Raw genomic sequence first — 14,400 nt, 5'->3', positions numbered from 1 at the left:
ACCATAGATGAACAGGACTTGTGGGCACAGAACCACGCAGGGACAAGGGTGGTTTCCTAGAAGAAACAAGTCTCCACTACAGATAATGGCAAAGGAGTGAAGGTGGGAAAGGTCAGCTGGCAACCCTTTGGAGGAGGCCAGGACCTTGGGAAGGATGAAAGTAGTCTCCTGTTATCAGAGGCACTAAGAAACAGGCCTGGGGTGTGGAGGGGGAGGTCATTCAGGCAGAGGGCAGCAGGGGTAAAAATGTGAACATTGTAGTCATCTCCTCCAGGGTGACAGTTAAGGCACAGCTGTGCTCTTGGGTCAGGTCAACCGGTCTATGCACTGAAAGTAGCCTTGAGCTCCCGGAAGGCTGCCTGACGGATCCTCCTGGCCTCCTCCTGCCGTTTCCTCTCATCTTGCTCAGCTTTTAACTCAGCTTCAAATTTACTAGAGCATGACAAGGCCTGGGCCTGCAGAGAAATAGCAAACAGATGACACAGTAAGGGCAGGGAAGGGTATGGGGATGCTGGCACCCAAGCCTTTGCAGTGGACATGCAAAATCTGAACAAATGGCCAGCTCTACTATGAAGCCAATTCCGCAAACTCTTGCCCACATTTGCATTCCTTTGATTTCACAACAATATCACTACATTCTCTTGGACCAGTCCTGAATCAGGATCAGTGCTACTCTCAGACCTCAGTGGAGAAGGTTCTTTGTGCACCAGATAGAGGGCAGTAGACACAGAAACTCAGTACTGATCGAGGTGTAGAGAATAAGCAACTACGGAGTATTCAGTCGCTAATGGGACACCTGTATCATACTCCCTTACCAAGCCTCAGGGAGAATCACAGAAGAGTGGGTAGAAACTCTAAGAGCTAGAGGTCAGGGGCGGATGGGGGGGGGCGGGAGGAGTGGGGGATGCCCCAGTTGAGTGACAGCTGCACTCATGAACTCACAGCAGCTGTGGGTGCCTGCATGAGCCCTGCACATGATCAAGCCAGGCACCATTCCTAGCATGGAGTAGAGTAGGGGGATGGGGTTCAGGAGCCCCCCATCCTTGAAGATGTATAGGCAGCTGATGGCTTCTGGGAAAGAGAGTCAGTTTTCTTTAAGGGCGTGACTCCTAGTAGGTCGATCATGCTTCAGTGGATGGCCCCACACCCAGAAATATATGGCTAGCAAAAATTGGAGTTAATAAGGTTTTTGTTTGCTTGTTTTAGGTTTTGTTTTGTTTTGACACAAAATTTCTCTATATAGCCCTGGCTGTCTTGGAACTCACTCTGTAGACCAGGCTGGCCTCAAAGTCACAGAGATCCACCTGCCTCTGCCTCTACTGCTGTGATTAAAGGCATGGGCCACCACCACCCGGCATTTATTTTCTTAAGGGATGCAAGTTGTGGGGTAGAGGGGAAGAGATGGATTTGGGAAGAATTAAAGGAGGAGCTGGAGCACAAATATGATCAAAATTCATTGTATAAAATTATCAAAGAATTAATAAAAATGTTTTTTTAAACATTGCTACATTCTAGGTGGAAGAACAAAAGTAAATGACTTGGGAGTCTCTGGTTGGTTCTTTGAGACAGGGTTTCTCTGTATAGCTTTTGGAGCCTATCACTCTGGAGACCAGGCTGGCCTCGAACTCATAGAGATCTATCTGCCTGTCTCTGCCTCCCAAGTGCTGGGATTAAAGGCATGCGCCACCACAGCCCAGGGGAATCTTTATAATAGCTTTCTGAATGACGTGGATGCTGGGAGGCAAACTTGGGTCCTCTGGAAGAGCAGGCCATACTCTTTCTCTCCAGCCCCAATGCATCAGTTATTGTTCAATGCTGCTTCTGTGTTCCCATCAATGTTTTACTTCTGGGCTGGAATATAATTCAGTGGCTGAGGACTTAGCTGGCATGCATGACGTCCTGGGTTCAATCTTCAGTAACCACAAAAAGGAAACACATTTTTGAAACTTCTCTATCAATCAGTCATTCTAAATTTACTTCTAGATATTACATTTTTGGCTTGCTTTGGTAACATCTATTATAAAACACTAAAAGTTTAGCTAAGTGTGGTGGCTCATGCTTGCAATCCTAACACTCAGGAGACAGTGTTGAGTTCAAGGCCAATCTAGACATCTAGAGCTCTAGGCCACTCAGAGCTACAGTATGAGATCCAGTTTTCATATTAAATACAATAAAAATAAATAAATCAACATGTTTTTGCTTGTGTTGTGAGTGGATTTCACAATTTTTTAACTTAATGATTTCTCTTTAATAATACCATATCAGGAAGTTGGGATACAGCTCAATTGGTAGAGCCCTTGCCTAGCATGTATGAAGCCCCTTATTAGTCCCTAGTACCACATAAAACTGGATGTACAGGCAAAAGCCTGTAATCCCAGACCTCAGGAGGTGGAAGCAGAGGACCAGAAGTATGTGGCCATCCCTAGCTCCATAGCCAGTTTGAAGAGAACCTGGGACACATGAGATATATTTCAATCATAATTATAATGATGCCTTATCAGGTTTCAAACCATTTCAAAATCCTCCCTTCTAGAACTGACTTTTTCCTGTGGTTTACATATTTGGTACCATCTCTCAATGGCACACGGTGTATGTGATTTTAACAAAGGCTATTTTATTATCAACCATTTACCCTTGCCTTTTATGTCATGTGTGTATGTGTGAGGGTATACATGCAGAGGCCAGAGGACAACTTTGATTGTAGTTCTTCAGGTGTCCACCTTGTTTTAGGCTGGAGCTCACTAAGTCCTCTAGGATGGCTGGCTTGGGAGCCCTGAGGATCCAAACACATCACCATGCCTAGCTTCTTTTTCAGATAGGTTCGGGGGATTGAACTCATGTCATCATGCTTGCAAGGCAAGTGCTTTGCCAATTCCACTATCTCTCTAGCCCTATGTACCGTTTTATATGGGATGTGGGGGTGGAGGGCCCCGCTTGAACATATAAAAATGTTCACATCTGAGGTTTCTGGAACCAACTCCTCCATGTACACAAAAGGCCAACTACACCTTCAACTCTGCCTGGCATGAGGTTCGCATCTGCCCAGCCACCTCGGTAGGACCCACCCTCACTGCCATAAATAGTAAGTAAATGAAAGAAATCTCTTCCACCTGGAGAGAAGGTTCGGTGGCTAGCACTTGCAGAGGACCAAGGTTCAGTTCCCAGCATCCACCTGACAGCTAACAACCCTCTGAACTTCCAGTTCCAAGGATTCTGGACAGTCTCTTCTGGCCTCTACAGGCACATGGTGGGCACACACACACATATGCAGACAAAACACTCATATACATAAAAACAAATAAATCTTTCGAAAACCACTCATAAGAACAGTGGCTAAGCCAGGCAGTGGTGGTGCATACCTTTAGTCCTAGCACTCGGGAGAGAGAGGCAGGTGGATCTCTGAGTTGGAGGCTAGCTAGCCTATTCTACAGAGTGAGTTCCAGGACAGCCCAGGCTGTTACACAGAGAAACCTTGTCTTGACCACCCCCACAAAAAAAAAAAAAAAAAAGAAAAAATAGTGGCTAGATCCATTGGGACTTGGGATTTCCGGACAGAGCTGGGTCTTCAATGGCCCTCTTCCTAATCTCTCTTCTCATGGTAGTCTCCGAACCCTCCCATGTCTCCCTCTTTCAGCTGGAAGAAGACAGAGATTCCACTACCTTCAGGTATGCTGGAGCTGGCTTGTAATTGCTCAAAAACCAACTGCTTCATTCCTGGAATGTCTGTGAGCTGTTTATAAAATTAGTCATTATAAAAATTTAAATTGTGTGGGCCATTGGTGGCACACGCCTTTAATCCCAGCACTCAGGAGGCAGAGGCAGGTGGATCTCTGTGAGTTCGAGGCCAGCCTGGTCTACAGAGCGAGTTCCAAAGCTACACAGAGAAACCCTGTCTTGAAAAAACCAAAGAAAAACCATCAAAAACAAAAAAAACAAAAAAATTTAAATTGCAGTCAACTACACCAAAAGCAAAAGGTTTGAGAACTGAAGGGCCGTCAGATTCTGATGATCTCAGTCCATTTTATTATTATCTGCTACGGCTGTGCCTCCAGCGTGGGAACAGCGAGTGATGGAGTGATGACTGTGAACAGCTTCCCTGCTCCACATGGGTCCACAATCCACTGAGAGCTTGAACCCAGCCTCAGTGTGAATATTTACACCACGGGAAACAGCCAACATGACACATTTAGCCTTTAGTGTCTCTGTCTACACAATCTTGTCATAGTGCACTGGGAAATGCACCTGTTAAAAATGCAGGTGAAACTTAACATGTGTTGTCTGTTGCCTTTGCAGTGTGAGAGGATGACCTTTTGGCACTTGAAATCATCCGTAAGAAATTGCTTAGCACATCAAGAAATGAAGTAGTTTTTCTCCTCTTCCTCCTCTCTTCCCCCACCCCCTCTGTGTGTGTGTGTGTGTGTGTGTGTGTGTGTGTGTGTGTGTGTGTGTGTTTCTCTGCCTGAGTATGCCTCTCTCTGCTCTGTCTCTCCCTCTGCTGGTGGTGCATGTGTGTGGAGGTCAGAGGGCAGCTTCAAGTGCTGGTCTTCACTCTTACCTTGTTTGAGACAAGGCCTCTTTCTTGTTCATTTCTCTGTATTCAAGCTAGCTGATTTGCTAGCCTCTGGGGGGCAGGTTGCTTCTTTCCACTTCTCTTCTTTCCACCAGAGTACTGGGATTATAGATGTGTGTTAATAAGCCCTGCTTCACAAGGGTTCTGGGGATCTGAACTCTGGCCCTCCTGCAGCAAACACTTTAACCACTGGGTCATCTCTGAAGCCCCCACCCAACCAGGGTAAAAGGTCCGAGGCTCACTTCCCGGTTTGAAAACCCATCCAAACCTACCAATATCTGAGCTCAAAACCCCACCATCTGGCAGGCAACAGTAGCACATGCCTTTAATCCCAGCATTTAGGAGGCAGAGGCAGGTGGATCTGTGAGTTCAAGGCCAGCCTGGTCCTGAGAGCAAGTTCCAGGACAGCTAGTGTTTCACAAAGAAAAACAAAACAAAAAAACCAATTCCTGAGCTCAAAAACCTATCAATCTTTGGATTTGCCTCAAGCTCAGGACTTGAAATCCCACCAACCCCCACCCTGGAAAACTACCCCTCCCACCCTGCCAAGAAACCCTATATAAGCCTGTCTCCTGCTCAGTTCCCAGCTGCTTCTCACCCAAGTCACTCTCTTGTGTGAGGTTTGTCGTGCAGTGTGATTTTGTGGTATTCCTTGGCTCCCGACTGCCAGGATACCTTTCCCCTCACAGCTGCAACACTTCCATTGTGGAAAACTTCCCTCTCAGAACTGTAATACTTCCACTGGGGAAATCTTTCTCCTCATAGCCCCAACACTTTCATCCAGGAAGCCTTTCCTCTTAGAGCTGTAACACTTATCTCACCCTCCCAACTTGAGACACACTCTCACTACATAGCTCTGGCAATCCTGGTGCTTACTGGCTTTATAGTTCAGGCTAGCCTCAAACTTGCAGCAAGCCTCTCCTACCTCAGCTTCTCAAGGACTGGGATTACAGGCATGCACCATCAAACCCAGCCTGAGGTTCAGTATTCATGCTTTCACTTTTTTTTTTATGAATTACCTTAAACTACATTCACACGGAAACTATTTTTTTAAAAAATCATATTTTTATGTGTTTAGGTGTTTTGCCTACATGTAATTCTGTGCCCTGCATGCATGTCTGCTACCTGCAAAGGCCAGAAGAGGATTTTGGAAGCCCTGGAACTGAAGTTACAGACAGGTAAATGGCCATGTGGGTGCTAGGAGTCAAACCCAGGTCCTCTGGAAGAGCAGCCAGTACCCTGAACCACCGAGGCTCTCTCTCCAGCCCTGGAAACTACTTTCTTTTGTCCATTGCAACCACAATCTGGCAACAGATGCAAGAGTCCAGAAAAAAAGCTTCCCCTGTATATCTATGAGAAGCATGATATACAATGTAAAATATGTTATTTGTAGAATTTATAGCAAACAGGGGAAACATATGCAGTTTGTGCTTTTAACACAGGGTCTCCTGCAGCCAGACAGATGAACTCCATACATAGTAGTCTAGATAAAAGGATTCAGGCATATACTAACCCCTGACGCCTCTCTCCCTCTCCACCATTCCTAACTAGGACAGCAGGGGAGGGAATTCCTCCATTCTTCACCCTGGAATTTTTCATCTCCTCCATCACAAATCTTGCCTCTTGGTTCTGTAACCCATCCCTGACCCTAAACCTCCTCCCCATGACCTATCTGATCAGTCATCTTTTATTTCCATGGTTCTTAGACAATTTCTCCCTGGTAGGAAAACATACTGACTTCTCTCAGAGTCTGCAAAGTAAACAAAAATGTTCGTACCTAACCCCAACCTGCTGTCTCACCTGCTCCAACATCTTCAATGAGTTCTTGGCTCTCAGGATTCCTCCTACTAGGTCCATCCCAATGCAATCAACTCAATAGGGTGAATCTGACCCCTGAACATCTCTTCTGAGGGCTGGTCAAATTGCTTGTTGCCAAATTTGACAACCTGAGTTCAATCTGTTGGACCCACATGGTGGAAGGAGAGAACTGCTAGGGCTGGAGAGTGGCTCAGAGGTTAGGAGGAGCACACACTGCTCTTCCACATGGACCTGAGTTCTATTCCCAGCACCCACATCAGAAGGCTCAAAAGCCACCTGTAAGTCTAGGGACATCCAACACCTCTCGCCTCTTTGGATAACTGCAGTCATGGCCACAGACTCATACTTGCACATAATTAACAAAAAATAAAATTTAAAAAGCCCAAACCACTCCTGTCCAAGCAAAGCAGCATTTTTCTCCAGCATTCCCTTGGGTTTCTGATGACTCCATCTTTTTCCTGAAGGCATAAATACAAAGCTTCCCCTGCAGTCCAGTCACCACGAAAATCCACTCTCGGCCACTCTCCTGCTGTTTCAATACGTACTTGTGAAGATGGCTCCTCCCTCTGTGTTACTGGATGCCCATAGACCATATTTCTTCCCTTTTTCCTTCCTATGGGAAGCTCACCTGGCACATGGAGTCTGACCCCACCCCAGGAGGGGGTTATGAGGACAGTCACATTCCAGCCATTGTCAATGGTGGTGATCCATCTTTACAGCAAGACACGTAGACCTCCAAGAAAGGCGGGCGGATATTTTTATAGCCTCTTTGTGGCCATTACTGGAGGACCATTTGCAGCCATCACCATACCCATCAAGCTCATTCATGTCTTTACTGTGCCTGAAGTTATCTTAGACTTCACACCAAAGCCCACTTTATTGCTTTTTCTCCTCAAACCACTCCCACTTGGAGGAGGGACTTTCTTGATACAAAAAAATCTCAGCTCCCCTCCTCAATGCACACCTTATGTTGGCCTTCCCCAAACTCCCAATAAGGTGACAGTCACGAGCACAGAAGTTCTAAAGTTGTGTGCCTTTATGTTGTCCCTGGTCCCACTGCCACAAAGCTTGGCAAACTGATACTCCTCCCCAAGCACCTGTAGAAACCTCTCCTAGGACATCTGTCCTCCTAGTGTCAGACCTCCCCAACCAGTTCTGAGGGCTCTCCAGCTCCTGAGGCTGCCTGCACTATCCCAGCCTGGGTGCACCTGATGCCACCTGCAGTGCTGGATCAACCACTTGTTTCTTGACAACTCCCCCAACCCCCATGCACCCACAAAGTTTTAAAGAGACCTGGTTTGGGCATGGGAGGCCGGTCTACAGGTGTCCCTCAGCCAGGGACCATCTGATCTCAGAGTCACCTACCTCATAACTGGTGGTCTAGTTCCTAGTCTCCATACTTGCTTCTTGGCTTGCTTTCCCTGCTAAGGCACCATCCCTTCACCCTCCCACAACCCCATGCTCTCTCCTTGGCCTCCAGGACTCCCAGCCCTCCATGCCATGGAGCCTTCGCTTGCAGTTCCCATGACCAGAACGCCTCCCTTCCTTGATTACAAGGTGAATCCCCATTCATCTCAAAACATCTGTTACCAGTGTCATCTGCCTTACGGCCTCTCCCAAATCCAAGCGGTGCTTCCCCCCATTCGTCATTCATGCAAACATTTATTGAGGGCCATTACACACCGGGCGCTGTAATTACAAAGATAACACGCCTACTCTGCCTTTGAGTCTGGCTGAGGAGGCAGACATATAAACACAGCAAGTAGGAAAAAGTTTATTGTTTTGTGTGTTTCATCTTTTCTCCTTATAAAAATAATGCACACTAATTCTACAACACTACAGAAGTATAAAATGAGTCCCTTGACATCACTATTACTAATACTTTCATATGTAATTATCTAGGCCGTATTCAGTATTTAAAGTCAGGTGTCCACATATTACTTTGCTTGATTTAATTTGGACATCTGTGTACACACATGACACAGCCTTGTCTCAAATCTTTGAGGGCTACAGAATGAGTGACCATATGGTCATGCCATGATGGGCTCATCTCTGACAACTGAAGTTTAAGTTGTGTCCAGTTTGCATCAACCCTAGCAGTGTTACAGTAAATCCTTACTGAGTGTGCAAGCGCCTCAGAAGAGAGATGTTCCAGAGGCAGAATACCAACTGCTCTACAGACAGATTGATTGACACTCTCCCTGTAAGTGTCCAAGAGCAGCTCGAACAGATACAAAACAGTGCCACTTGCACTCAGGAGAGGGGCCTTTCCAGGAGTGGATAGGCAGGAGTGGGCTGCCCTAAAAGGTGGTCCCAAAGGAGTAGAGTTCTCCTAACAGTGGCCTTGGGGTGGAGCTCTGGGCAAAGACAGCCACAGGTTCTGAGGATCAGTTGTGAAAATTTCCAACAGCATCTGAAGGACTGGATGGGGCTGGAACAGGGATCATAGGCAAGTCATGGCAGGTCCTGCGTGCCCAGATGATACAGTCCCAGGGACCCACGTGCTTCACCTAGCGCATTTAGCTCAGTATACCTTGGCAGTGAACTGCCCTGCTACTCTTGGGCCTCAGCCCTAGGATCTTTCCCAAGAAGTCTCAAGAGACTGCAAATGTGAAGGCACTAATGTATGGACCGTTTCCATCACAGTGGAAGGGACCCCTTCCTCATCACTACCCCACCCCCCTGTGTCAACAAGTAATTGACTTTCCTCCCCACACTGTGTGGGCCCCTGAGGAAGGCCAAATGTTCTATCCCCTTCTTCCTGATTTCAGAGGTCAATGCTCTGGCTAGTCTTTGCCAACAGAGTCTAAGCAGCTTCATAGACAAGTGAAAATGGAGTCCTGTTCCGAGCTCTAAACAGGCCAGGATGTCACCAAGGTTGCTCTGTCCTAGGTAAACTAATGGAAGAAACTCAAAATTCCCCAGGGGCCAGCAACTGACTGAAGACAGATGGCATGCAATCCTGATGGCTGGGACTACGTGCTAACTGCTCTCCATGAGCCAGGCAATTGACACTATACATGCAAGCTCATTTAATCCTGCCTGTGCCTCTGTGGCACAAGAGGAAACAGGGCCAGTATAGCAATGTGAAGGAGGGAGGCAGATCTCTTGGGCTGCCTGCTTGGGGTGGGAGTGACGAACCCATCTCATTGGACTCTGCTCTGCTTGGCAGCAGGTGTGAAGAGGCTCTCCTGTCTGTGTGTCTGCAGGTGTGTGTGTGTGTGTGTGTGTGTGTGTGTGTGTGTGTGTACAAGACACACGTGCATGTAAATCTAGGTGCCTGCAGAGGCCAGAGGTGTTGTTGAATCTCCCTAGAGCTAGGATTATAGATGGTTTCGAGCCATTTAATATTAGTGCTAGAAACTGAACTTGAATCCTTTGGAAAAGTAGTATAAGCACTGAGGCACCTCAGTGTGTGTGTGTGTGTGTGTGTGTGTGTTCACAGTGGCCAGAAGAGGACATCAGATTCCCTGGAACTAGAGTTAGATGAATTGTGAGCTGCCCAATATAGGTGCTGGAAACCGAACTCCAGTCCTCTGCAAGAGCAGCCTTTCTCCAGCCTTCCAACCCAGATGTTTGAGATGGGAAAGAAAAGGGAGGCGGGGCCTGTGGAAGTAACTCAAGGTCTAGAGGGAGAGTCTCTCTTGGAGCCTGGGACTAACAAACCCTCCTGAGCCAGATGTCTTCTGTGCTCTGTGAGGACACACGTTCACTTCCTAGTACAGCCTTGTCCTGAGTGAGCTAGTGCGTCACTGGACAAGGAGTGCCTGTCACCGGGACAGGGTAAAGGAAGAGTAATGGCTGGGTAGGGAAGGAACAGACACTTACCTTGGCTTCGAAGAAGTTCTTGGCACCTTTGACGCCCTCCAGGGCAACATCGATCTCAGAAAGCTTGGCCAATGCCAAGAGCCCGCTGTCCTCCTGCAGCTCACCAGCAGCGGCCTTGTGAAAAATGAGCAGGAACTGTGGGAGGGAGAGGGACCCGAGGGTTACTGCTATTCTCCACGCCACAGCCACACCAACACATCTGCAATAATCCCTCTGGCCTTGACATTTTTGCCAAGAACTTAAAAAGGGTATTGTTTATTTTTATTCTATGTGCATTGGTGTTTTTCCTACATGTATGTCTGTGTGAGGCTGTCAGATCTTGGAGTTACAGTGAGTCGTGAGCTGCCATGTGGGTGCTGGAAACTGAACCTGGGTCCTCTGTAAGAGCAGTCAGTGCTCTTAACCACTGAGCCATCTCTCCAGCCCTAAGATTTACTCTTTAATTATATGCACATAGGGGAGGATGTGCATGTGTGGATGCAGGTGTCCATAGACTTTGGAAGAGGCCCTTGGGACCCCTGGAGCTGGGGCTACTGGAAACTGGGAGCTACCTCATATGAGTACTAGGAACCAAACTTGGCTCCCTTTCGAGAGCAGCAAACACTCTTAGACATCTCTCCTACCTGGAAAGGACATTTATGTCTATGTATGCATGGAGAATTATTTTGTTCCTTGTCAGATCATCAAAACGGGGGGGGGGGGGATAGTGATGGTAGTTAAGGGTATAGTTCAGTGGTAAAGCAATGCTTGGTATGTGTAAGGACCTGAGTCCAATCCCCAGTACCAAATAAATTAATTGAATTAAATATTGTTCTCTCACACCAGGAGTTGGTGGCGCACACCTTTAATTCCAGCATTTGGGAGGCAGAGGCAGGCAGATCTCTGTGAGTTCAAGGCCAGCCTGGTCTCCAGAGCGAGTGCCAGGATAGGCTCCAAAGCTACACAGAGAAACCCTGTCTCAAAAAAAAAAATATTGTTCTCTTTCCCATCCAGTAATGCCACTGTTGGGAACCTATTCCTTAAAAATCCACACAATAAAGCTGCAGAGTAGCTCAGTTGGTAGAAAGCCCTGAATTCAATCCCTAATATGTATTGCATAAACCTGATGGTATTGGCCTGTAATCCTAGTGTTTATTTATTTGATTGTCTTTGTATCTTTGAGTAAGGTAGCCTTGGCTGGCCTAGAACTGGCTATCTATAAAGCAGTAAGGCCTCAAAGTTATAGAATCCACTTGTCTGTCTGTCTCCTGAGTGTGGGGATTAAAGGCATATGTCTAAATCTCATTCATTCATTCATTCAATTTATTGTGTGTGGTGTGTTTGTGTGTGTGTGGTGTGTGTGTGGTGTGTGTGGTGTGTGTGGTGTGTGTGGTGTGTGTGGTGTGTGTGGTGTGTGTGGTGTGTGTGTGTGTGTGTGTGTGTGTGTGTGTGTGTGTGTGTGTAGGCATACATATTCCACCGTACGTGTGTGGAGGCCAGAGTCAGTTCTTGCCTTTCACCTTTTTTAGACAGGGTCTGCCATGTCATGTTTCTGCTTCTGCCCTGTCCACTTAAGACTAGCTGGCCCTCCAGCTTCCCACCAATGCTCTTGTCCCCACCTGCCATCTCCCTATAGGAATGCTGGGATTACAGACATGTGCTAAGACATCCAGTTTTTTACACATGTTCCAGGGATTAAACTTCAGTTGTCAGGCTGCACAGCCAGTACACCTGGAGCCTCTATCCATCCAGCCATTTCCCTGCTCCCTATACACTATTTTTTAACTAAATAACTGTTTTGTTTTTTTTTAAATAGGAGTGTGTAAATGGTCCTGAACTCACAACGATCCACTGCCTCCCATGTGCTAGGATTACAGACCTTTATCACCACACCCAGCCCCAACTTAATTATTTTATTTTTTTAAAAAGCATATATTTATTTACTTACTTACTTAATGTGTATGTATGTGTGTTCACATGTTTGTGCGTGCAAGCATGATATATATATATATATATATATATATATATATATATATATATATATCATGGTACACATGCAGAGGTCAGAGGGCACTTTTCAGGACATGGTTCTCTTATTCCACCATGTGAGTCCCTGAGACCAAACTGAGGCCATCAGGCCTGGCCTTTACCCACTTGAGCCTCAATGCACCTCTTCCCCTGCCCACCTTTTGAATATCTTAGCCACTTCTATTTTTCCCACGTGTTCTGTTTTTCATGAGACGGCTTACCTTTCTTGTGGTTTACTAAGAGACCTTTGTAGGCCTTAGTATATTTTAAATGCGCTAGCTCTGCTACTGGTCATTTAAGTAGGCAGTGGCTATGGTTATTTTATTTGTTTATACACACATGTGGAGGTCAGAGGGATAACTTGCAAGAGTCAGTTTTGCCCTTCCACCATGTGGGTCCCTGAGATCCAACTCAGGTCAGCAGGCTTGACATCAAGCATCTTTGCCCACTGAGTCACCTCCCCAGCCCTATTATTTTTGTTTTTGTTTTTTGAGACAGGGTTCCTCTACATAGTCCTGGCTATCCTGTAACTCACTATGCAGACCAGGCTGGTCTCAGACTCATAGAAATCTGCTTGTCTTGGCCTCCTGAGTGCTGGGATTATAGGGCACACTACACCCAGCTCTGTTCACTGACTTTTGAGATGAGAGGATCCTGCTGTGTTGTCTCAACTGATTCTCCAGCATCGGCCTCTGGATTGAGTGGGTCCACAGGTGTGTGCCACCATTCTTGCCTTCTTTGTGGCATCTTTTTTTGTTTGTTTGTTTGTTTTTGTTTTTGTTTTTCAAGACAGGGTTTCTCTATGTAGCTCTGGAGCCTATCCTGGCACTTGCTCTGGAAACCAGGCTGGCCTCGAACTCACAGAGATCCACCTGCCTCTGCCTCCGGCATGCTGGGATTAAAGGCGTGTGCCACCGCTTTGTGGCATCTTTTGACTCGAAAAGTTTTACACAAAATCTGCCAAATCTTTTTCTTTCCTCTTACCAGAGACAGGCTTAGGAAAACCTTCCCTAACACCAAGGTTACATAAACAGTCAGGCATGTTTCTGTCTAGTACTTTTATGGCTTTTCCTTAAAACATGTAAATATTTAATCTCTGAAATGTATTCTGTTCTATTTCGAGGGTAATCATTAACCTTATTTTCTTCCAAATAGTTACTTAGTAAGCCCCACATTTATTGTGTAATCCACAATGTCTTCCTCCACATTCAAAATGTGCCATCTGAACACAGTAATCTTGGAGGGCAATTGTATTAGGACTTCTACCAAATACATTTTTAAATACCAGTCTCTCCTCTACCTGACCCTCTCTCCCTGGGTTACTTTCTAATTATTTGAGTATTTTTTATAAAGCTAGCATGGTGGCTCACACACGTAACAGCAGCAGCAGGAGGCTGAGGTAGGAGGGATTGCCAAAACTTTCAGGCCAGCATGGGCTATAGCATGAAACTCTAGTCCACAACAAAACAGACAGCAAACAACAAACACCTGTGAACTAAAAAATAAATCCCCATATCTCATCTTATTTGTTTTGTATACGTGCATGCCATGTGGTGATCAGAGGACAACTTGTTTGGTTCTCCTCTACCATGTGTGTCCCCAGGGTTGAACTCAGGCTTTCCCCTCACAAAAACCTACAAGTTGAAAGGGGTGGCAATGGAGACATGGATTCATGGCAAGAGCACATGCTGTACCTGCAGGGGACTCGTTCTTTCCCAACAACCGAACAGTGGCTCACAACCATGATAACTCCAGTTCCAGTTCTAGGGGATTGGAGACCCCCTCCTGGTCTCCCTGAGCACTAGGCATGCACATGGTATACATACATCCATGCAGGCAAAACATTTATGCACATAAAACAAATAAGGTTTTAAAAATTACAGATTTATCTAAGCACTGTGCAATTTCTATGGACACTGCCACCCCCCATTTATAAACTGATGGGCCCAAACCACTGAAAGAGGTTTCTCCAGGTTTTCACATTCGACCAAAAGCTTGTTGTGTAGAGGGAAAATACAGCCGTCTTCCCTAAAGAATGCCTTTTCTGCTGGGCGGTAGTAGCGCATGCCTTTAATCTCAGCACTTGGGAGACAGAGGCAGGTGGATCTCGGTGAGTTCAAGGTCAGCCTGGTCTGCAGAATGAATTCTAGGATTTTCACAGAGAAACCCTATCTCAA

At 46.3% G+C, this 14,400-nt stretch overlaps 1 protein-coding gene across 1 annotated transcript in view; it reads right to left on the bottom strand.

Moving 5' to 3' along the window:
• Positions 1–320: 320 nt before the first annotated feature.
• Efhd1 (EF-hand domain family member D1) overlaps positions 321–14,400 on the bottom strand; it is a 44,070-nt gene continuing 29,990 nt past the window's right edge. The window contains exons 3-4 of the mRNA XM_027397467.2: positions 10,217–10,351; positions 321–455 (exon numbers count right to left, since the gene is read on the bottom strand). Of these exons, the coding sequence (XP_027253268.1) occupies positions 321–455; positions 10,217–10,351 (270 nt within the window). The remainder of the gene's footprint in view (positions 456–10,216; positions 10,352–14,400) is intronic.

Source organism: Cricetulus griseus, chromosome 2 (assembly GCF_003668045.3).
Source record: "Cricetulus griseus strain 17A/GY chromosome 2, alternate assembly CriGri-PICRH-1.0, whole genome shotgun sequence".
Taxonomy (NCBI): domain Eukaryota; kingdom Metazoa; phylum Chordata; class Mammalia; order Rodentia; family Cricetidae; genus Cricetulus; species Cricetulus griseus.
The sequence above is the reverse complement of the archived record's forward strand: the minus strand, read 5'-3'. Positions and strand labels throughout refer to the sequence as shown.